Source organism: Homarus americanus, unplaced genomic scaffold, assembly GCF_018991925.1.
Source record: "Homarus americanus isolate GMGI-L3 unplaced genomic scaffold, GMGI_Hamer_2.0 scaffold51476, whole genome shotgun sequence".
Lineage (NCBI taxonomy): Eukaryota > Metazoa > Arthropoda > Malacostraca > Decapoda > Nephropidae > Homarus > Homarus americanus.
Genome location: NW_024736148.1, coordinates 3,065,669 through 3,091,019, shown reverse-complemented (window position 1 = coordinate 3,091,019; position 25,351 = coordinate 3,065,669). Strand labels below are relative to the sequence as shown.

Below are 25,351 nucleotides of genomic sequence, written 5' to 3'. Positions count from 1 at the left end.
ACCACACCGCCTCCCTCCTCTCCTTACCAGTGGTAGAAGCTAGCAGCGAAGGAGATCGTAGAACACTATCAGTGAATTGTATTTGCTTCCTTCAAAAGTAGAAATGTTGCTGATTGGATGGATGGAGGTGGATGTTGGAAGAGGAGGATTAGTCAGAGAAAGAGATTAGTCTGAGGAAGAAAGAGAGAGGACTAGGTGGATTGTCTATTGCCATCTCATCATCATCTCTTCGTGGTGGCCTTACACCAGAAGGACCTTGCTTTGGATCTCATGGCTACAAAAATTCCACCAATGTCACCAAATGCAACAAAGCAGAAAACCTTGAGCACTTTCAAAACAAGGCTTGGGGATGCGGGCAACTGTTAATGTGTGGTACGGCAAAAAAATGATGAATATTGAGAGAATGGGAGGCAGGCGGAATTTTAAATGCTTATGCTCACAACCGATGGATTTCATCCGAATCCTCTTAAGATCAAGGAATTTACGATACAGTACAGTAGTTCTACAATTATTTGAGATTGTAACTGCGGATCCACAAATAATGAATACTCAGATAACGAGAACCCCTGTACCTGTATGGGGCTAGGTTTTGAACCACCAGAATAAACCCGATATTGCAAATATTTTACTTACAGTATCATTACAGTATATGAAGATAACTGTTTAAGGATAGTTAAATTTAATAATTTTTAAGCATTTGGATATAGAACATTGCTATTTTGTTTTTTACCTGTAATTGTAAATGTTAATATTTACTGGCAATTACCATATATCTGTACTGGCATATCACAGAATTATTTGTCCTTTCCTACTTACTGATATTTGTTTCCGTTATAATGAGAGTAAATATTGTTGGTAACCTGAGGGACATTTATATACTGTACTGTATCGTGAAATTAAGTATAATCACTTGACCATATACAAAAAATTATATAAAATGAGGGCCAAATGTATGCATATAATTCTGCTTCTGCTGTGTGAACCATGAAATACACTGAAAAATACTCAGCCAACTCCATCCTACAGATAATAACAAGCAGTAATATCCTTAGTCGGAAATAATTGGTGGAAAGCACTTCAGGTAATGAGAGATGGTAAAATTATCATTTTGGTTATCCACCTATTTGGAAATAGGTCAGAACCATTCAAGACACAATTAAAAACCACCAGAAAAACAATAATTTCAACCCGAACCTAAACTCAGATGGTGGTAACTTAAAACCTAAAATTCATGGATGACCAAAGCGATAATAATACCCGGAGATTTTCTGGTAACGAGACGATCAAGAAACCAGAAAAAATCCCATCCCTGAATTTTTAGGCGTAAGTTTTGGAATTTTCTGAAATGCGATTGTTTCATCCTTGGAATTTCCTCTCGAACCCCCCCAAGTCAGAATTAATTGCACATTATTTCATCCTGGAATTTTCCTAGGCCAGGAAAATGGAGAGAATTTCTGGAATTTTTTCAGAATACTGTATTCCAGAAAATGCTCGATTTTCAACCTTGGAAAATCTTTCCCAAACTCAGAATTGAGAGAAATTTTCTGAAAAATTCCAAGGATATTTCAATTTCGACTGTTGGAGAGTTCAGGCAAAGAGGGATACCGCCAACAGAGATATTGTTATAGAATATTTTAAGAGGCAAACATCCTGAACCGATACCTCTAGTGCTTGGCTGTGAGTCTAAATTTCATAACCAGTCAGTCAATCTAAACTGTTAAATATTAAAAATGTTACCAGTAATTTATATCTAGTAACTTAAGACTGAAGACGAAAAGTTCACATAAAAACGTGAATTATTCCATTATTCTTTGTGTTGTGTTGGCTTCACTATAGTACAGTATAAAGAGCATAGCTATCACTTATGGGTGTTTAGTTGCACAAGCTCAGTGATTTTAGTTTTACTCTAAAGTTTGGTTTAGTGGCTGCTCAAATGCCCCTATAATTTTTACCTAAGTTCTGCACATTGCTCTGATGATGACAGGCATTCCATATTCAATCTTGATCTAACATTGAATTATCATGAATCATGATGTCTACTGAGCTAAGGCCTCACTTACCTGGTACAGTAATGTTCTATATTGTGATGCTAGATATAAAATCAAATCATGTACATGTCTATACTTTTCATGTACAGGTAATCCCTTAGGTTACAGAAGGATGCATCTTTGAAAAGTTGACCGTAATGAACCCTTTTTTTCATTGACTTTCATTATATACAGTAATTGAGATGCATTTAAAGAAACTTTTTGGCAAAATGGAGTAATACAAGCACACATCTTATGATTGAAAATAAAGATTTTTAAACATACCTGTACGGATACATTGATTATTATATGATACACAAAACACTTGAATTTAACTTGCCACAAATGATGTTGAATGTTGCATGAGGTGAGGTGGTGCAGGGAAGTTATTGTGAGACTTATCAAGCTTCTAATGTTTTTAAATCTGGCTACATTTTTCTCCCACTTCAAACTCCAAAACATTGTTTTATATCCAATATAATTAATTTACGGTTTTAGCAATTGATTTCATTTGCACTTGATGGCCTTTTTCCACTCACCTTGTATAAGGGTAATACATTGAATAATAAACGTAAATAAGTGTTAAATCCAAGATGGGGTTGAGAGATTAAGCGACAGGCTGGGAGATATTAACAAATTGAGTCCAGCATCATGGGTGTGCTGCATAGCCATGCTTGATGGTACCAAACACCAAGAAAGCCACACCAAATAAATTAAAAAGTCAGTGAATTTATTTATTTATTTTTTGTATACAGTATATCATTTTGTGTTGAAAAGTCCCATTTCTGAAGGTAAAATTTAAGGGCCGTTTCCGAGTTTAGTGATCATAATTTACAAATGCGTATTGGTGAATTTCGCAATCTGAGTTTCCATGATGTGGGGGATACCTACAGAAGGTATGGTAAGTTACATTAAATTAAAAGGTAAACACTAATGTTTATAGTTCACTGTAAGGTTGAACATTTCATAGTCTGAACAGTCTTGCATTTAATTGACCAGTAGTGGCATACCTAGCCCATGACAGCATGATATAACACCAGGGCATAACCAGTCAAATGAACTTACCATGTATGTAAATACTTTTCTGTGCATATTACTAGATGTACTAAAGTTACTTTTACTTGCTAAAGTGTTCTTATAACACTTTCTTTTACCTACAGAGTCCCTGGAATCAATATTTTTGAAGACTCGATTTAAAGAAACTCATCAGGCAAGATGTGATAAGGACATTTCGAGGTTGAATTCTTCCAGTCCACTTATCAGAGATCTTATGGTCACTGTACTATTCTGTTATGCAGCAACACCCAGACATAGGATATAGACAAGTGAGAAAGTTAACACATGGTGATTGATTAAATTAATTTATACATAATTTTTTAACTGTACTGCACTAGAAATATCAAACTGTTTTGAATTAAGGTTAATTAGTGAAAAGTTTTGATTTATAGAACTTTTTGTGAACAGGGTATGCATGAGGTACTTGCCATTGATCTTTGTGCTTCACTCACGACCACCAGGCTCACCAGCATGCTCGTGAGATGGACCCAACACCGTAAGTACTCTAGAAATTAAAGTGTGTTGTTACTATGCTAATTTTACTATACAGTATATTCCTGTTGAATTATTATTACTCTACTGTACTTTTTTTCAACTTTATTCTAGTTAAAAACACAGTGATAGGATGGAACTTCGTAAAAAAATCTTGAGAGAATGTAGGGGGCCCCAAATTCGGGGGTTGGGTTCTCGAAATGGCTGCAGATCGCCTAATCCGCTAAATGTTATTGCGGACAATTGTTTTTACCTGTATTGTATATATATGTGTGTGTCTACACATACACACATTTACTGGTACAGTACAGAAATTGCTGTCTCTAGAAACCGAATGGCTCCTGTTCCAGCATGAAAATGCGGCAACATAAAGCTAACCACAGACATTCTTGGGTACATCCAGGGTGTCATCTCACGAATATTAGAGGACATGATAAAATCTGCAAACTTGAGGGGGTGGCGGCTGGCTTTATTCCTGTGTGGGTGAGAGTGAAAAATGAGGAATAAATGATTAGTGAGAGTGAGTGCTTCTGCTTGCATACTTAAGCTTGTATATGTGCCTATAACCATGTGGGTTTGAATTTTATTTTATTTTATTTATTTTTTTCATTATTTTTAATTGGGCCTCCCTACATCCTTGTATAAGGTAGGCGCAAAGCGTTTACAGTGCCCAACGAGGCTTATGCTAGTTCATGCTTGCTTTTTATGTCTCATGAGTTAAGTGTAGAAGCCTGAAGAGTCAGTGGTTTATGTCATCAAGTTATTGGAGCTCCAACAACTTGTCCCTAAATCTGGTCGCAACTTTCGACTTACACCAGGTACCTACTTTCTGCTAGGTGAACAGGGACTAATGGGGCTAGAAGTAAGTAAACAACCTTCCACCCGGCCGGGAATCGAACCCGTGACATCTCGCTTGTGAGGCAAGAATGGTGCAGCTTCTACCACCGCAGTCCCCTCAGGTTGGATGTGTGTGTGCCTATGACCATGTGTGTATAGATTTGTATATTTGCCTGTGTATTACCAGTGAGTATAGATGTGTTATGAGTGTGTACTGTATGTCTTTCTGTTTATGCATACTTATTTTCTTGTCTCTTTTGTGCATATACAGTACATGTAAGGGGTGAGTAATTGCTTCATATCACTCCTGTTTTTACCAAAGAACTTTAAACTGATTTTTTTGTACCTTTCAGCCTACATTTTACTCAAGGGAATTATTAGTTTCTTTTTTCATCTCATCCTACCTTGTTCATCATAGGCATGAAATATGTGTACAGGAATACTGCCTATTTTCACAATATAGTAGTCATGTTGCAGTATATTATGCTAAGAAGTAAAACTGGGTAAACTCAGAAATAGAATTTAATTTCAATACCTGTATTATCGGCAAGCTGTAACAATTTGTGTGATTGGGTTGTTACAGGAAGCATGGTTGTACACTGAGCTGTGGTGTAGAGGAAACTCACCAGAATTTATGTCAAGTATAGCCAGACACAGTGGTCATTTCATGTGTAAAGTCTGTTAGTCATCTGGTGTCAGTGCTTCCTTTGCACATTCATTGTGCTATTCTTTTTTAGGTTCTTTTGGTTTCATAACTAATCCTTATTTTTATATGCACCAGCACCAGCAAATCTTAGCCCAGTGTTAGCTCTATAAAGCGGTTGTTCGGCGAATCGCGTTGGACAAACCAGTGTTAAGCGAGGTGGCAGTGTATGTTCAGAGTACACTGTCCTACACCTTTCATGACACCTAGAGGTGTAGTGATATTCTCATTAGCAAAATAATAATTTGGTGCAAAGCTCTTCTGGGGATGAGAGATTTCCGATGAGATTATTCTCAAACCCGAAAATCACATCCTGTAATTTTCCGGTACTGTAAAAAGGTTCTCTGGAATTTTCCATAATTACATGTTATTTCATCCCCATAATTTGGTCTTGAGACCTATGAAAAAACTGAGAGAGTTTTTGAATTTTCCAGAATGACGCATTATTTCAGCCTCAGAATTTGCTCCCAGACCCAGAAAATTAATTTTCAGAAATGTTCCCAATTTTCAGATTCAGGATTTGCTCTGGTCCTGCTAAAAAAATTCGAGATTTTAGAATTTAATTGGACCTTCCTCAGAAAATGGGCCTGATTTTCAACCTCAGAAACTCATTCACAGATCCAGCGTGGAGAAAGTTTTCACAGAAAATCTGAGCCAATTCAATTTTCAGGGGTATTGGAGAGTTCAGCTAACAGATATATTACATGTGCTGTAGCTGAAGCAACCACTGAGTATCCTTTTACGTTTTTGTGCGACAACCTGGGGGGAGTAGGGGAGAGGTGTGCCCTTATTTACATTGATATGCTGATGCGAAACAGTTTATTTAGACAGAAGAACACAGATACAGTGAGTTGAAATAAAATTATAATATTAACATGGCTGCACCATTTGAGAGCCTGGGCTCTTGTGGTACTGATATATACTGTACATTTATCACAAGGAAGCATTAATGGGCAGGTTGGTAAAATGTCTGTTTTGGGGATTGACCCTTTGCTATGGGATGCCATTTTTAATATTTTATTTGGTTAATAACATGATTTTATTTAAGCTCAGAGTAGCTCCAAAATAGAGGTTAAATACTGCTGACTGTGGCAAAAATGCAATCAAAGACTACGAATGAACAACCTTTTATCAAAATTCCGAAAACCGAAAAGCTCTGAAACGAAAGGATTTTTTTTGTGAGAGCAATATATATATATATATATATATATATATATATATATATATATATATATATATATATATATATATATAGATTTTTTTTATATATATATATATATATATATATATATATATATATATATATATATATATATATATATATATATATATATATATATATATATATATATATATATATATATATATAGATTGTTCAATTGGTATAGATCATTGACCCACACATGGGTTCAAATAAAATGTAATAGTAATAATAATTATAATAATAATTAATATTCAGAGTAGTAAAATTTTAATAAAAATACACCAAAATAAAATAATATGATTACATTAATAATAATAATAATAATAATAATAATAATAATAATATATAATAATAAAATTAATAAAATAACAATAATATGCAGTACTGCAATAATATATAATAATAATAAAAAGAAATACAAGAATGAAAAAAAGATCAAAAGTGAAAAACACTTACCTAGACCTATGAATAATTATTATTATTATTATTATTATTATTATTATTATTATTATTATTATTTGTATTATATCCCCGGCCCTGATGTGGGTCAGTGATCTATGCCGGTGGGTAATTACATTGAAAAAAAAAAAAAAAAAAACTAACCATTCTGAAAACCTAGGTCCCTCAAATCCGAAATTCCTCTGGACCCAAGGATTTTATTGAGATTGTCAACTGTACTATGGAGAGTGTATTCATTAGAACATGCCACTCTGCCATCCCATGATTTATCAGATATCTCTTCTCTAAGGCTGAGTGGGTGTATAAGACAACGTAAAAATGTCCATTTAAAAAGTAGCTTTTGGGCCCTATTCGCTGTATGGACCCGGTACCCCAAATGACACTTACCATTGGGAGCTTACTTGCCAGTAGTCCTTTACCAACCATCCCATTGACCAGTGCTGTTTACACATCCTTGGTTTTTTAAAATAAGGCCAATTCACTTCATAATGGCATCAAGCGTTATCGGTTGGTGTAGTGTAAACACTAGTGACTCATAGCGTCAGTTATTTGACTGGAACTAATGTGGTTGTTGAATACAATTGTTTCATTTACTTGAAATGGATTTACCGATTGTTTATTTATTTATTTATAACATACTGTAATATATTAAACACACTGCAAGTATTTTTCTTTAATTATATACTTGTTCTGCAAAAAGAGGCTACCATTATACCTGGTAGGTGAGATGACTAGACATTTATATTAGGACCAAACTCGAATCCATGAAGTGACTTCTGTTAATTTATATCCTAAATTTACCACTGTCGGTAGTTTCAGGATTAGCATAATTTATGAATATTCTTTTGTAAAAAATAAATTTTAAATTAATTATTTATAGGAGATAAGTATTATGATCAGTAAATATACAGATATGCATTACTGACCACTTCGAACACAAGGACGGCTAAAATAGCCACAGGTGGTCACAGTCAGGTCACTTTCCTTTCTTGTCACTGGCAAATGGGGGGTGATGATAGCAGCTGTGTTTATTAAGGGTATATTGTTCTTTTTACGGTATGTTAGACAGGTTTATAATACATTATTATTTTAATATACGGTAATCTTCATTTTAATCCAGCTTCCCAAATGTAAGTTTCAGTATAAAATAATTAGTGGTAGGACCGTGTGAGTGGTTTACCATGTTTCCATCACCACTCTTGACCGCTAAACCGCTAAACTGCAATATTTAGAGGTAAGAATTTTATATCTGGTGCTTAAGACGACCCTAACTTTGGGCTGATTTTTTTATGGTTCAAATTCCGTCTTATAGGCCGATATATACTGTATGTAAAAATTGATATTCATATACAACAGGCATGGGCAACCTTTCCTCAGTCATGGGCGCTTACGATTTAGGTATTTTCTGCAGGCCAATCCACCATTTATATCCCACCAAACCCAAAAGTAATGTTAATATTGTATTAGCACAGAGAGGTGAAACAGTTTTAGTCACATCCACCTTACGATATTTTCAGTTTACAATCAGTCTTTACTATTTATGAAACAAATCTGTCAAAATTAAAATTTTAAGTGAAATTTTATGTTTCTTGGCTATTAGGGAAGATGAGTCTGTCATGTTATTTTTGTTATATTATTTTCCTACAGTTACAGCATTTTTTCTTACTTATGAGACACCTGCACCTGAATAATGTCAATGTTAATCTTAGCATGAGGAACTATAATGAAACAACTTATAGGCAGCGTTTAATCAGTGAAGAATAAACACTAGGCAGAAGGATGAGGTACTATGGAGAGAGTCTGTCAACATGGAAGAGACCTTTGACCCGTGTAACCACTACTTAGAGCCCACTTGGACTTAACCATCCGTTGATTTCCCAAGTGATACTTCACATAGTAGCTAAGCCATCAAACAGCGTTGAATTTGGCCTGTAAGCTCACACAGTTAAAATGTTGATATTGTTGACTATACTTATTTTACTATTATGTTTTTGTAGTTACTGATTCTTAGGTGATAAAATGAGTTGTGAATTGTGTGCGAAGATTATTCTTTTAATAAATACTGCTTTACCCACCATAAGCTGGCTGCATCTACCTGAACTGCAGGCCACATTAAATAGAATTTCTCAATCATCTCATGGCTGCACAAGACATGGTTCAGGCGCTGTTTGCCCTTGCCTGATATGTACAGTATGCTTGTAGTTCCTTTTTAGCTTGTTTATTTAAAATGCAGAAGCTTTATAAGAGTATCAGCATTTTTATGTGTGGTTTTTAATTAATTGTAATTCAGAATGAATTGTAATTTTAGAATGAACCATCATTGTGCAGGTGGTATGTTGTCTTCAGGCAAAATTTGTCAAATTCCAGCCCACTGTTCATGTATCTGCAAGAAGGCATCAATAATTGGGATTATTATGGTCAAATGAAGAAAAATCTTGTTCTTCAAAGATGATTTGCAAATACTGTACTGTACTTGACTACATTTACAGTACTTTCCTTGGCGTTATTGTTCAGCTACTTCACATTCCCCTACACCTACAGGCATCCCCCACTTTTCGGAAGGGTTGCGTCCCTGGAAAATTGGCCGTATCGCGAAATTCCGTAGCAGTGAAACCTATTTTCCCATCGACTTCAATTATAAAACTGGAGATCGTTCTAGGGAATTTTTTCAGCCCCAAAAAGTAATTCAATCACATGAATGAAAATAAACATTTATAAAACTTACAATACAGTATTATTAAATAATTTATGATATACATGTAATATGAAGAAATACAGTTGGGAATAAATAAAAATGTTGTACTGTACTCACCTTTTGCGTTTTTTTATTATTGTACTGTGGTCACTTCCACTTGATGGCCTCTTTCAGTCATCTTGAATAAGGGTAATGCACTGTACTGTACTTACTGTATGCTTGTAAAGATTAAATCCAACTGCTGGGGGAGAAACATGAGCGCACACTGGATGTAAACAATGAAGTGATTTCAGTATGATGCACGCTTGGCGGTAGTAAACGCCAGAAATTCAATACCAAACAAATTATAATTTTTAACCAAAAATTTGAATTTTATACAGTATAGTGATTTTTTTATATATTTTTTTAATTTACCCCAATTTCTGTAAGGGCGGATTTACGGGCGTCGCGAAATTATTGGTCATAATTTACAAATTGTAGAACGAAATTCTGCAACCCGGGTTCCGTGAATCGAGGGGATGCCTGTATTTCACTTCGTCTCTGTTTTTAACATTATTTTTTTTGACACTAGGTTTGGAACTGTGTATAGAGGGCTCTGTAACATGTTTGTATTTATTTATACAGTATGTATTTGCATGTCATTTGAACACTTGCTAGTATGTCAAGCCACCTCATCATATGCAAATTCTAGCTTTGCTGGTAATTTAGTTCATCTTGGGAGTCTTCAAGATGTCCTGTGAAGGGGATCTTAGTAGCTTACACATGTTTTTAGATCACGCTTTTAGAGAGGGAGTTATACTTACAGTATTCAATCCTATTTACTCACATCTTATGATTGTGAGCGTGTCTTGCATTACACTCTAAGTAAAGTAAATGGCTCTATTCTTGTATTGAACTTGTGTATACAGTTTAGAGATTGATTTGAACATAATGTTCCTGAGCTGTGCAGTTACTGGACTTCTCCTTATTCCATTACTGTATCTGGAGAGTCAGTAATTTGCTACAAATTGGTTTAGGTAGGACACAAGAAACTAGTTTTTCCATTTTCTTTATGACAGAAATATTGTAGAATGTAAAGGAATCGAATGTACCCACTGCAAGAGAGTATCCTATCCAATAAAGGGAGAGAGTCATTACAGTGATGCTAAAGAATAGAAATAAGGTTTTATCAAGATAATATTTGACTGAGCATTAAGTGGGTTTTGATTCATTGAAAAGTGAGTCGGGCAATAAGAGCAAACAAAGGAAAAACTTCCATCAGGCAAGCTGATACTTCTGTTTTCATAGTGTTTCTTTAAAAAAACTGTTGTCAGGGATATCTTACAAATTAATCACGTTTTCATGTTTCATATTAATAATGTTGAAATTTTGAATTTGTGAAAATTACACCAGTTGGCTATTTCCCCATTTGTTCTTAATTTTACCACACTATGCTCTAATGTTGAAGTTTTTTTTATTAAAAATACAGTACTGTACAATAAAACCCCATAATTTGAAATAATAGAGGCTCTAGCCTTACGATTATGAGGGACACTTTCTCCTGGGGAAAAAAAACAAAACAACATTACTTTTCTGTTATTGGCTCCAAACAAAATTTAAATGTTTCTAAGTACAATACAGTATTATACCAGATTTAGGGTTATGAGACATAATGGATCGAACACTGGGCAATGATGGAAAATCAAGTGAAATAACCTTGTGTAGTAGACCATAGACATGCACTCCCGACTGACCCATGGAGTTAACCGTCATGCGTGTACATAATTTGAAAATGTTTCCATTATTTGAAATTTTACCAAATATTGTGAAAAAAAAAAAAATTATATATATATATATGCTGATAACCACAAGGAAAGAAGAAAACACGAAGTTCCCAAGCGCTTTCTGTAATTCACATCTTCAGGGTGAGTACAGACTAGAGAGAGTAATACAAATCAAGGTGTATATACAGAGGAGGGTGAGACCAGGTCCACAATGGTCAGGTATTAGGTAATGACCCTACTAATCTTTAAATAGCACCTAGCGGTTGGTGGTCAGGTCAGATGGTCCAATGCTCTGTTTGTTCATTTGAGGGATAACAAGCATTGCATTGATGGGATAATGCCTCCTCAATATTACCCATGTAAGTCAATTGACAGTAGGAACATCATAGAATCTAGTCTTATTAAACATACCGAAGCATTCAACATGAATTTGAGTAACGGCATGTACAAGCTGGACAATTTTGTAATTAAGAAGATTTGTGATCAGGTGAGAAGGCCGGGTCACTTGACCATCTGACCTGACCACCAACCGTTGTGTGCTATTTAAAGATTAGTAGGGTCATTACCTAATACCTGACCATTGTGACCTGGTCTCACCCCTCTGTATATATACACCTTGATTTGTATTACTCTCTAGTCTGTACTCACCCTGAAGATGTGAATTACAAGCGCTTGGGAACCCGTGTTTTCTTTCTTTCCTGGTTATCAGCATATACCTAGGATCACGCACACCACAGTGATTTACTGCATATATATATATATATATATTAGTCTCAATTACACGTTTAATTGAACCTGTGGAGGTCTGCGTAAACCGGGCCAGAAACGAAATAACAGAACATATGGGATTTATTTGGAAATAGAGACTGGGCGACCCCAAAACTACACTTTCCGACACAATAAATGCGTTGTAGTAAAATTAACATCTTAATTTTTATGATGGCATCACACACAATGAATATTTAAGAGAAATATCAATAATATTAGGTTTTTTAACCATTTACATTAGTAGAGATGGCTGGGTACACACAGGGATGGGGTTTTGGTTCTGAGGCAGAGGGGGCAGATTATTGGCCCTCACCTGTATCACTATCACCACAGAAACTGCAGGGCCTCTTTGTCAAAACCCTCAAAGTCCCTTATCCTCACTATCACTATCATTATTGACTTAGGCTGGCTGTGGTGGGTGAAGAACTGAGGTAATGTTTTGTTGACTGGCCGACCTTGTGCACACCCTGCCAGCGCCGCGCTTTCCTGCGTAAATGATGGAAATACCGCTTAAATAAAAATTTTCTGTCCTGGCAGGTGCGGCGTAAATGACCAAATCGTAAAGCAGAAATCGTGTGTCGAGACTATACTGTATCTGGTGCAGTATTATTGTAATACTATTACCACGTATTTCAAAATGTCTCATATTTTGAGAATTTTTATCAAATACTCTTTCGTGTTTTAAAATTTTTAATATATATTTCATAGCAACAAAACATTCACAATTACGGATATTTCCTTATTGAAGAGTGATACAAATTATAGAGGTTTAACTGTACTTTGTTATACATACTTATTTAGATATGATTGTAAAAATTAGAACTATATTCTAGGTAGCTGGTAGACACATCATAAATTATGTTGGAGTTAACCCTCATACTGTGCTCAATGGCATCCAATTGATTGTGGAACTTGAAAATGCAAAAGACTGTGTGTGGCCTCTGCTTCCCCGGTTGCTGTTTTTCCTGCTTTCCCATCATGCAGTTTGACCGGGTATCAGCTGTAGTACCCTGCTCATTACTACACCTTGTTGCATTCTTTGGTCACTTGATGTATTGTCCCACTTGTCAAAAATTTTGTTTCATCTGGTGGCACTATTGGCCCTTAAATTTCTTTACATCGAGTCTTCTCATTACTGTACCGATGTGAAGGGTCTGCCTCAACACGAGAGGTGGATTCCCATGCTTGTACTGCACTCTGTCATTGTTTTATTTAGGCATTTTCAAACTACAGTATTATTTATGTTAACCACCAAAAAATTTTCTTTGTTTTTATTTTTAAGAGAAATAAATAGTTATGAACTATTGTTAATTGATATGATGTATAATGTACAGTACTATACAGTACCATTATCTAAAATTTTATTAGAATAGTTTTAATCATTATTATTTGCAGTAATATGACTTTGTATTAATAAAAATCATGTTACTACTAAAATCAAGAGTAAACCTTTTAATGGTGGGTTATGATTTACAGCAATTGGTTTTTTTATTTTAGGGGAGCTTTATGTAATACAAAAATACTGTATATTATGTAAACAACCCATGCATGTTTATGATATTTAGGTAACTACAGTACTATATTCAAGTTTGTCTATGGATTAAATGATTTATTTTATTTATACTTGGTCTAAGTTTGAAGTGTTCATCATCTTGAATTAAAACTATATGAAAATAGCACTTATGTTTGTACAGTAGTATCCGGTTATCTGGCACCTCGGGGATTGAGAGGTGCCAGATGAAAGAGCCCTAGGTTAGTTGAAGATCTCACTCTTAGGGGTTCATAATAAATCCTACAATGCACAGTACTACAGGCTGACCTTGCAAATTTGTGTCAGAAAAATGGACTTCTTTAACATTTTATGCTGCCCTATATAAAAAGATGTGACTTAGAAAAAAAAAAAAAATATATATATATATGAAACTATACAATGTGAAAATAAAAAGCATGGGTGTGTATATGTGGGGAAGTGAATATGTAGAGGTGTTGGGTTACTGGGCTATAACTTTCGTGGCAGCGCTCCCTCCGATATGGCGTCATAGCATACACACAGCCAGTGCGGCAGCCACCGTCTGTTAGTCAGCTGGGTGGCTACTGCCTGAACTGTGTCATATTGCCCAGGATGGTTTGAGTGTGGAAGGAGCTATTTTTTGTACATAGAACTCCTTGACTAGTATCAATTTTTTTTATCATTGTTACTTTTCATCACGGCAGCTCATTCCCATTACATGTATGTGATATTCAAACTTAAAAGATTCCAGCTCATTTGGAAGAATTTTTATTTTATTATTATTACACACCTAACATTTGTTGCAGTTAATTGAATCTGGCGGTTGCATGAATGCCAGAAACTGGGATTCTACTGTACAATGTAATATGTTGCAGTGAGGTTAAGCTCTTATGATTATAGGAATCTAATTGTGTGTCTTTGTAAATCAGTTAAGATTTGTATTATTTGTAAGTGTAATCTCTGGATTGTTAATATATTTGTTACAGAAATGTTCTTCAGGAACTGATGGATGAGGCTTATCTGGAATATGATGCTTTGTGAGTAAATACTGTGTATCATAAGTACTGTACCATCAAAGTTCTATGCAGTTAACATGTTATTACTCAGCCCAACCTCCCTTAGTCACACCTCTTATTCAATATATCAACATTATCATTCTTCTATACACACTATTTATTGCATGCTCATATCTTAGAAGCTCACCTGTACTACTTGTGGGGCTTTTTGAATACAGTGGTCCCTCAGTTACTTGAACACAATTAGTTCAGAAGGTTGTTAGATTAACCGAAAAATTCCTTGAAACCATTGTTTCAATGGGTTTTTAGGTAATTGGTTCCAACTCACCGAAATTACATAAAGTAAATAATGCAGTAAAGTACACTTACTTTGAGATATTATGTAGAAGGCTCCTGAAGTTGATGATGCTGATGTGAATTTGAAGTGGGAGGTGGAGAGAGGAAGGGAGAAGAGAAGGAAGTGGGAGGTGAGAGAAAGCAATTCACTACTTCTTGAGAGGTAAAGTCCACCTTCACCCCAAAGAAAATCATCAGGAACCTCTGTTGACCAGATTCTCCAACGGGAACATCCTCTTGGAGTGGAAGTCTGAGGGTAGCATCTTTCCCGATGCTTTTTAGTGAAGAAACTGTCAATTTTTGTTTTGTTGGGCATTTCTCCTCCTCATCATTAGCAGTTGCACTGAAGAAGGAAGCACTCTGTCCTCAACGTACACGAAATAGGTTCTGTTGTTTCACATCTGGGTGCCTTGAAGCCAGTTCACTGAACTTATCAGTAGTGAACAACATCTTTCAAATCTGAAGTAGACATATGGTCATCACCTACCCTTTCCTCCTCACCACTGTCAGCTTCTAACATCTCATCCAGTTGCTGCAAAGTCATCAGGAGTAAGTTCCTGCTTTCATGAGACATCACAAGCACACATCATCCTCCTCCCACTTTGAGGCCCATTGACTGACCAATGGACACAATCTCTAGTCAACTCTGCTTCTTCCTCAAATCCCTCAAAATCATGTACTACTGATAATACAGTGCTTTCCATGCAGGGTAGGGGATCTGTCAGAACTTCTCGCCATGAGGACACAATCAATTTTACAGCCTCCAGGATGTTAAATTGTGTCTTCTATAACTGTGCCAGTGTTAGTTCAGGATCAGTGGAAGTTGCCTGATAACACCTCCTGAACATTTTCTTCATGTACAACCTCTTGAAGTTGTTGATCACATTCTGGTCAATTGGCTGCATGATTGATGTAGTGTTGGGAGCAAAAACAACACTTTGACAAAGTCAAATTGAGCCTCAAAGTGCTGGCACGTTCAGGGGTCATGACCAGGGCATTATCCATAAGGATAAGAGACTTTAAAAAGGGGAGTTTATTGGTGGTTAGAGTAGCTCTTCACAGAAGGGCAAAACCTTCAACAGCCCCATTCATTAAGAGCTGTCTTGTCACCCATGCCTTCACGGTTGGACTTCCAATAAACTCCAAGCTGTCCTCTTACCACCTTTTGTTGCTTTAACACCCTGGGGTTCTCAAGTGGTAGACAAGCATAAGTGAAATCTGAAGCATTGGCACCAAGCAATAGAGTGAGCCGGTCTTTCATGGGTTTTATGCTCCGGAGTAAGAGGCTTCATCTCTGGTGATGAATGTCCTTTTGGGCATTTTTCCCAGAACAGCCCAGTTTCATCACATTGAGCACTTGCTGGGAAGATAATTTTCTTCATCCACTAGTTTCTTAAACTCCACTACAAACTTTCCTTCTTTATCTGCACTGGCAGCCTCACTATGCCCTGTAACACTGAAAATGTCACTTCTTTTTTTAAAATTTTTCAAACCAGCCCTTGCTTGCCTGAAAATCTTAGGAACTCTGTGCCAGAAGAACCGGAGTTGATCTTCCTTTCAATGTTAAATAGAATTTCCTGGCTCTTTCACAAAATAAATTCAGTAGAAACTGAATCACCTTTCATTGTTTTCCTCATCCAAATGAAAGTAACCTCCCTGTTTCTGTTATCAATATCTTACCTTTAAAAACACTGGTGGTTGTCTCTCACTTTCACTTCCATGAACTTGTCTTTCTGTGAAAGAATTGTCATTACAGTTGATGCCGACATGCCATAGTCTTTACTAAGCATTTGTTCTAATGCCTTGTTCATGTTTCTTTATTAATTCCTGTTTTACCTGGATTGAAACTTTCGTTTCTTTGGAGCCATACTTTGGATTCAATTTCAACACAAAAATTTTAAGTTTTATTGCTGTAAATAAAGAATATTTTCTTTAAATTAACACTGCACTGTGCTATATATTATCAATATGTAAAATAAATTTCAAAATTACCAATAATTTCACTGTAAAACAGAAAAAATAGTGTATTCAGAGAGTCAAACAGATGTTCCCCATCCACTGAACAGAGACACAAACTGGCCGCCAAGCAATTGTGTTGAATTAGCTGTTTGGTGTGCTAAAACTAGTTCCTGGCCAACTTCAATTATGTTAAATAATTGTTAAAATTTTAATACAAGACTTGGAAAATTATTAAATAGTACAACCTTCTTGATATTTACTCAAATGGTAACGAATTTAAGCCCTAAAACCGATTACTGTATTGGCGAACTAATACTACAGTTGGTGAGCAGACGAAAGCGGGCGAAAACATGTTGGGAAACCGAATTTTTTTCGTTAACCGAATTGAATATTCTTATGGAAGGTAATTTGTTAACCAAAATTTCATTAACAGAGGCGTTCGTTAACCGAGGGATCATTGTCTTCACAAACTCATTATAATTCGGGTGCATCACAGAAATATGAACTATGCCTCTAGTAGAGTGTAGCTCACTCTCATTTTCTTATCTCTACTAACTTATTTTGAAGTCCAACATCTGTCCATCCTTTCAAGTTTGCATGTATGTATATATGTGTGTGTGTTGTTAAGAACTAAATATATGTTTTTAGTTTTATTTGAAAGATTTAAAAAATTTAAGGTGTCTGGCTGCAATGTATCAGCTGTTGAAAGGAGGTACACACTGTCAACAACCTGTTTAGTATTATAAACTGACCGTAAGAGAATTAAACACTATGTTTAGATATACTACTCATCAGTATTTTAACATGATATTTTTTCTGTTACAGTTCCCTATTTGAGGGTGTTATGAAAGGACTGGAACCATGGTATGTTGTCTTAGAACAATCAAGTCATCCAGATCCTCGCTCTACTTTATTAAATGCTCAGCCATTTGCTCGACCACAGGTTGGTGTATGATTGGAATTTGTTAGTCATAAGGACAAGAAGATATACACACTGTTCTGTCGAGTGTGTATCAAATTTTGTTCTCGATCTATATGACTAAATATACATCAGTTGTATATTGAGTCGGTGTTGTTATAGTATGTGATAGTTCTATAGCATTTACCACAGTATTTCCTTCCATTGCCAATTATGACTGAAGTTGCTTTCTTTTTCTAATATCTCTTTCTCTCTCTATTTCTGTCTATCTCTGTGTCTGGTCTGTCTCTTCCTGCTTCTATATCTATTTCTGCCTGTCTTGAATTTTTTAACTTTTGGGGCATCTGTGACTGTCTGTGCCTCTGCCAGGGGAGGACTCTGGGAGAGGAGGTAAGCATCGGATCTTCGACAGTGTTTACTGCTTCCTTCTCTTTACCAGAAGGCTCTTCGGGGGTTTATCAAAGACACTGGTAATAAATTTAAAAAATAGATATGCAAATTTATCGACTGTACACTTAAGGGGAGCTTAGGCTTTCTCTAAGAGGTGGTTTGGACATGTGGAGAGAAAGGATGAGAACAATTGGTGCATGAGCCTGAATGTTGAGGGGGAGAGACAGGAACAGGCTGAGAATGACAACACTGCTCATAGCTGCATCTGTACCAGCTGTTTTGTTATTGCCTGGTAGCATTAATTCGTATTTTCTTAACATAATTTTTGTTCACCTTTGTTTCCTATGAAAAATGTGTAAGAATTTGACAATATGACTTGAAATGTTTAGATTTTTAATAAACAGTTACAAAAAGAAATTAAGAAAATTACTAAGAAAGCTTCATGAGAATTATTTAGCATCTCTACCAACAAGCTGTAACCCAACAAAAGTTACAAAACCCGGGAACACAACACATGCCAAACAGATGTCTTGTTCCCGTACACATCATTACAGCAAGATTGTCTCCCACCTTATTCTTACTTAAAAAAAAAAAAAATATCAATACCTACTGGTTTACATTTTCAGATAATTAGGATTTATTGAACCTGCTTTGTTGTTAGGAAGTAAGAGATTTAATGTGTCTCTCGGCTAAACACCCATATTGTGGAACATTGTTTTATACGGTACAGTATTGGTAATTGTGAATATTTACTGGTACCTGTAGTATAGAATGTTAATTTTTTTTAAGAATAAATACTGTATTTTTATTTGAAAAAATGTGAGGAGGTATAAACTGTATGATATTAATGTTTTAAAGTGCAGTAGTGCTCAGGAAGTCCTTCCTTGTGCAGAATGTGTTTTTGTGCATGGCGACCTTTTTGGGATGACATGTGAAGAGAAAGATACACTCGGAGCTGCCAGGGAGTGATTTTTCTTTTGAATTCCTGACACATTGATCGTTAAACTGAGTCTAATTGTTTAGCGAAAACATTGACATTATGAAACTGAAGAATCGTAAGTTGATAGGTCATATATCAAGGGATGCCTGTATAGCATTATTAATATTGTTTATCAAAATTTAAATCTACAAGGATGCATTTTGATGCTCGTGTAAACAAAATGACATCATTGCAGGCAACATCAGTGGCATCTTTCTTTACATTATTTTTAGAAAAAACTTAAATAGGAAAAGTGCTATTCCTCCATCCATTTTTTTTTTTTTTTTTTTCAAACATCAGAAGTAACTTTTCTTTTATAGATATTTTTCATTGGGTGGATGGTTAACCTGTGCTACTACTGTAGCTTTAAATATTATTCTCTTGGTTTAGTCAGTGTCCTCATCTCTGAACAGTCCACTGTCCAAACATTGTAGAGGCACTGTGGAGTCCGTAACAGGATTGTAAGTCTTGATGTAATTTTATGCTTGTGTGTGTGTAATAATAATAATAATAATAATAATAATAATTAATGGTTTATTGTGAGAGCATGGCAGCCGGAAGGCTGAAAATATACAGTTACATAATTGGGGAATGGGTCACTTGATTGACAAAATTTAATAATATAAAAGTAACATAGATGATACAAATATGATATATAATAACTAAGTGTGGAGAAGGTTATACTATAGGGCATTTCAACACCGTGACAGTGCAAAAAGTTAAGATTGACTGGGAGTGAATACACTGGTTGATTATAAGTTGTTGATAATTTTTACAATGGTTGAGACTAGGCTGTTCTTGTAATGATCAGTACCTGCTCGTATGGGCTGGATGCGGTTGTGGTGTCAAACGGCAATTCGCGAACGAGGGATCTCGGGTAGAACTCGGAGCCGGTGTTGAAGATGGTGCAGAAGCTTCTCACCAAATTTGCAATTGAGGTCATGGTGATGATCAGAGAGAACCGAGAGGGTCAGTTTGTTGAGCACTTCTTGATATATGGAGTAGGAGGGGGAAAGAATAATCTTGCATGCCCTCTTTTGCACTTTTTCTAGGTACAGTATTTCCATTGTGTGGCATTTAGGGAGGAGGATCAGGCAGGGGAGGCATAGGTGAGCTTGGGAAGTATGAATGTTGAGTAAATACTGAGGAGCTCGGGCACAGGAACTCCGAGGGACTTAAGTCGGCAGAGGAGGTGGAGACGAAAACTGGAGGATTAGGCAACTGTACTGACGTGTGTTTTCCAATTTAGTTTATCTATAGTTACGCCAAGGAGCTTGGTGGAGTCTACAACCTGGAATGTGTTGGGGCCCAAAGTAATGGAGGGAGGTGAGACAAGGTCGGAGGAGAGGTTGATGTGCATAACCATGATCTTGGTATGGTTGATGGTCACATGGTTGTTGGTGGCCCAATTTTGGAGACTGTTCAATAAATCCTGGTGGGCGGTGTAGTCGGGAGCCAAGATGTTGACACTGATCCCAATGATGGAATCGTCGACATATTTCCAGCGAGCAGAGGTTTCTCTTTGGGCATCATTGATAAGCTTAAGGAAGCAGAGTGGTCCCATCTTGGTGGACACCACAGGTGAGTGACTGAAAAGTAGAGACAGCCCCTCGGAAGTGTATGGCTTGGCGTCGGTCACTAAGGGAAGTCTGTAAGCCATGGTATAAGACTTTTTCGAAACCCAAGGTCGATAGCTTTGTTGATGATTAAATTGTGGTCGACTAGGTCAAATGCTGTGGTGAAATCAATGAAGACGACAGCCACAAAAATCTTTCGTATTTCCAGATGGCAGTATATGTAGTCGAGAAAGCTGACAAGACAGTGAGTGGTGGAGGAAGTTTTCATATTGCTAAATTGCTGAGGATCTGTGGTGCCTGCAATATCAGCATAAACCCAGTCAAACCCAAAACATTCGCAGATTAAGCTGGGTATTGGGGTGATGGCAATGGGTCGTAGCTCATTTAAGGACTGTGGGCTCGTTGACTTGGGCACTGGTGACACATGTGAGGTCTTCCAGTCAGCTGGACATCTTGCTTGGATGAGGGAAGCATTGATGATGGAGCAGAGGGGGTTTAGCTAGTTCAGGGGAGAACTTCTTGTAGAGTTTCATTGGTAAGTCAATGGGGATGGTGGAGCGCTTCACTTTGTCCAGACATTTTACTACTTCAAATTCTTCCACTAAGTCAGTGGGAAAGGGGGCTGGTAGGTAAGCAGGGAGACTGGTTGTGTCAAGCCGGGGGAGCGTCTGGCATATAGTAGCGAAATGATTACTTGATTGCTCAGCTGCGTCACCATTGGCGAGATAATTAAGGAAGGGGAGGGGGTGTCTTATTATTTAGTCCACAGCGTTCTTTAAGCTTATCATACCAGTGAGTGATGTTGGTCTGCTTCGGGTGTTGCAACTTGGTTGGGTAGAGGGATTTCTTTGCAGTGCGTATTACATGGATGACTTGGTTGTGAAGGGACCTGTAGCGGATGCCATCTTTGAGATAAAAGGCGCTCTGTCTCTGTTGCATAAGTCTTTTGATTTGAGGTGTGATCCAGGGCAAGTCAGCTGGGTGTGATCTGATGGACTTCTCGGGGAAGAAGTGGTAGTGAGCTTCCGTGGTGGTGTTGGTATAATTTATCCATTTGGTGTCCACATCATCCACACTAAGTACTTCAGTCCAGAGGTGGTGAACTATCCACTGCCCAGAGAGTCAGTAATCAACCAGCAGGTTTTGATGTAGGGTCACTGCACTTGGCTGGTAGTGGGAGCTTGAGACCAGAACACTGATAAATGTGTGCTACACCCGATTTGAAACGTTGGTCGAGGTGGTTGGTACTGGTCCGCTAAGTCAGTTGAGATTAGGTCAAGGGTATTTTGACCGTGTAGGGAAGTTTACAGCTTGTATTAGTAGCAGTTGGTCCTGGATATTGGTGGTGACAATTTCATTATAATCCCTGTATAGTACTAGCTTGACACATAGGTACCTAACTTTGAGGAGGTAATGAGGTGATTGATAAGAGTATATCTGGTGGGTGAGCAAGGCAGGTGGTATGCCACACAGTATATGATAAAGGCAGTGTGGCGCGGGTGGGTAATTGGCACAACACGTACCCATAATTCCTCCGCGTCAGCTGGGACTAAACCATCCAGGCGTGATGGGTGTAGGTCATCTTGACAGAAGAGGGCAACGTTCCCTCCACATTCGTGTGAATGACATTGGCAGTGACTGATTGAACTGTGGTTGCCAGTTCATTAAATTTATTAGCTAAGGAAGTGACATTGGAGAACAGTAAGGAGGGGGGGTGGCAAACAGACTTGGCCTGGCTGCCAATCAGGAGCACCTGCAGGACATGTCTTATCTCACTGTGTGTGTCCATTCATACTTCTCTCTTCTAGATATATTGTATATTAATGACTTAACTGAACATTAATCCGTGCTGTATTTTCCTTCTATTCTTTGATTCTCATGTACAGTATTTAGATTGTCTGCTCTCTTATGCAGTATTTGTTTAGTTATTGTATTCATCATAGTTGAAAACTGTATTTTCTTCCTCATATTGTATCTGATCATAACAAATACATGTCACATCTGCACGAGGCTGCATTGGACACATTTTCCTTAGAATTAATTATATTTTTCAATATTTTTCACACAATGGATGACCTGAAATTTAGAAAAGATCTCAATGATTTCAGGATGTTGGCCCAACAAACCTGTTAGTTCAAAAACTAACAAGTATCCACGATCACCTTCTGCAGCGCCATGACCCAGCACTTTATGCGCATCTAGCACGCCTTGAAATACCTCCACAGATATATGGCATGTAAGTTTTATCATCAAGGTACTGTGTTTGAGTTATTTATATAAACATTTTAGAAACATTTTGATACGAAAGGATTTTCATCAGGGGGCAAATTAATGTTGTACAGCTTTATCCATCCAGTGTGTCACTTGTTATTATTCACAACAGGAATGTTTTTTCTTACTGCATTCATTTGACCACAATCACATTACAGGGGGTCCCTGGGTTACGAACGAGTTCCATTCCTGTGGACGTTCTTCAAGTCAGATTTGTACGTAAGTCGGAACACATGCCAAGTGTATACCGTACTTACAGAACAATGTTTAAAGTCCCTTTATATCATAACTTAAGTCCTAATATATTTCTAAATCACATAATTTAAGACAAAAGTAGAAATAGAATGAGAAATTACAGTTCTGTAAAGGAAAGTAAAAAATAAGTTGAGTAAATAAAATAATGTAAATTTCAAGTTTAACCCCGTTCGTACCAGCGGGCGTTCCTAATTGGGATGCTCAGTAGTCAGGGACCTCCTGTACTTGAGGTTAATTAACTCCTCAAAATACAAGTGATGACCATTATACAATGGGATTAGCAACTTTGAAATGCCATAGTAAGGTAATTGATCATATATTGATATTAATAACTTCTGGGGGAAAATAGGTTCAGTCCCTGAGACCGGGAAGAGCAAGAGTTATCACCCAGAGCAGTTATTTATCAACATACGTACTTAATTTATATATATATATATATATATATATATATATATATATATATATATATATATATATATATATATATATATATATATATCTATATATATATATATATATATCTATATATATTCATCCATCCATCATCCATCTCTATCTATCTATCGTATCTATCTATCTATCTATTCATCTATCTATCTATCTATCTATCTATCTATCTATCTATCTATCTATCTATATTCATTCATATATCTATCTATCTATCTATATATCATTCATATCTATATATATATATATATATATCAGAATAAAAAAAAATATTATAAGGTCAAAACATAAAGGGAATAATTTTTTTTAAGTGCATGGGATCACACACAGCAGCAAGGGAGGTGGGAGAAGAGTGGGGGTTCTCAGCTGTTCTGTCTAGTGTCCTGTGCTTTGTCACATGGTAGTATAATATTTTATCCTTTCTTTTATTTTTAGGCATTGACTGTTATCCGATGGGTCTATATACGCTCGATCAGTTTTGCGATGTTAAAAATTAACATCATTTACCACAATGCGATGGCTAAAGATCACTTTTACGATGGTCACTACCCGAATGCTTTTCCTGCATTGTCACTGCTATGAAAAAATTATATGCTTTAATTTTGCAATATTCCCAGATATGATGATACAATCTTGGAATGGCGTATCATGCAACCCATGTGGGATGTGTGGGATGTTCTGGATGTCTTCGGTGACTGCCAGTTGAACTGTGTCACATCACTCAGAGGATGGTTTGCATGTGGAAGAAGCTATTCTTTGTACATAAAATATATACTGTACCAGTAAATGTGAGGAATAAATCAAAATAATAATAATAAATAAAAGAACAAAATATTGCATTGCCATTTGGCAATCTTGTCACTGCCCCTTCTTCCCTCACTCTGTGCTAGCTCCCACACACATAATAAGTGTTTAAACCCTTTATGTTTATGACCTTATAATGATTATTATATTTTTATGCACATTCTGTGTGAATGATTGTGTGCATGTAACAGCAAAAAGAAATTAAGAAAATTACATCTGCTTACCTCACTCTGACAAGTCCTGTGGCACCTGAAGTTAGGGCTGTTAATTGGGTGGCTAAGTTTGCAAATCCAGGCACACAAAATTGGTAAAAAGAGGCAAACCCAAGGAAGGAACATGACTCCCTAATGGTGGTGGGAACCTGCCATTGCCTAACAGCCTCAATCTAACCAGGGTCCATCTCGATTCCCTTCTGTGACACTACATATCCAAGATAGGAAATCTTCCTCTGAAATAGGTTGCATTTGGATGGTTTCAGTTTCAAGTTATGTCCCTTTAGCCTAGAGAGCACCAGTTCCAGCCTTTCTATGTGCTCATCAAGTGTCTTTGAGAATATCATGAGGTCATCCAGGTACACTAACAGGGTTGAAAATATCTCGCTGCCAAAGATGCTCTCCATGAGTCTGAAATGTTCCGGGAGCATTACATAATCCCATTGGCATGCGTTTACACTAGATTAAATGTTGAAAACCACTTTACTCCTGCCAATGCACCAAGAGACTCATAAATCCTTGGGAGTGGAAAGGCATTCTTTCGCGTGGCTTTGTTCAGTTTCCTATAGTCCCCTACAAACGCAGTGACATATCTCGTTTCTTGACCAGAACAATTGGGGCAGCGTATGGACAAGTATAGTACTTTTCTGTATGACCCCCTGCTCCAACAGC

At 36.7% G+C, this 25,351-nt stretch overlaps 1 protein-coding gene across 1 annotated transcript in view; it reads left to right on the top strand.

The window, feature by feature from the left end:
• Window positions 1-25,351, top strand: part of LOC121872048 (TBC1 domain family member 5-like) — a 110,282-nt gene that overhangs the window by 45,491 nt on the left and 39,440 nt on the right. The window contains exons 7-10 of the mRNA XM_042374716.1: window positions 12,989-13,006; window positions 14,501-14,551; window positions 17,651-17,768; window positions 22,799-22,926. Of these exons, the coding sequence (XP_042230650.1) occupies window positions 12,989-13,006; window positions 14,501-14,551; window positions 17,651-17,768; window positions 22,799-22,926 (315 nt within the window). The remainder of the gene's footprint in view (window positions 1-12,988; window positions 13,007-14,500; window positions 14,552-17,650; window positions 17,769-22,798; window positions 22,927-25,351) is intronic.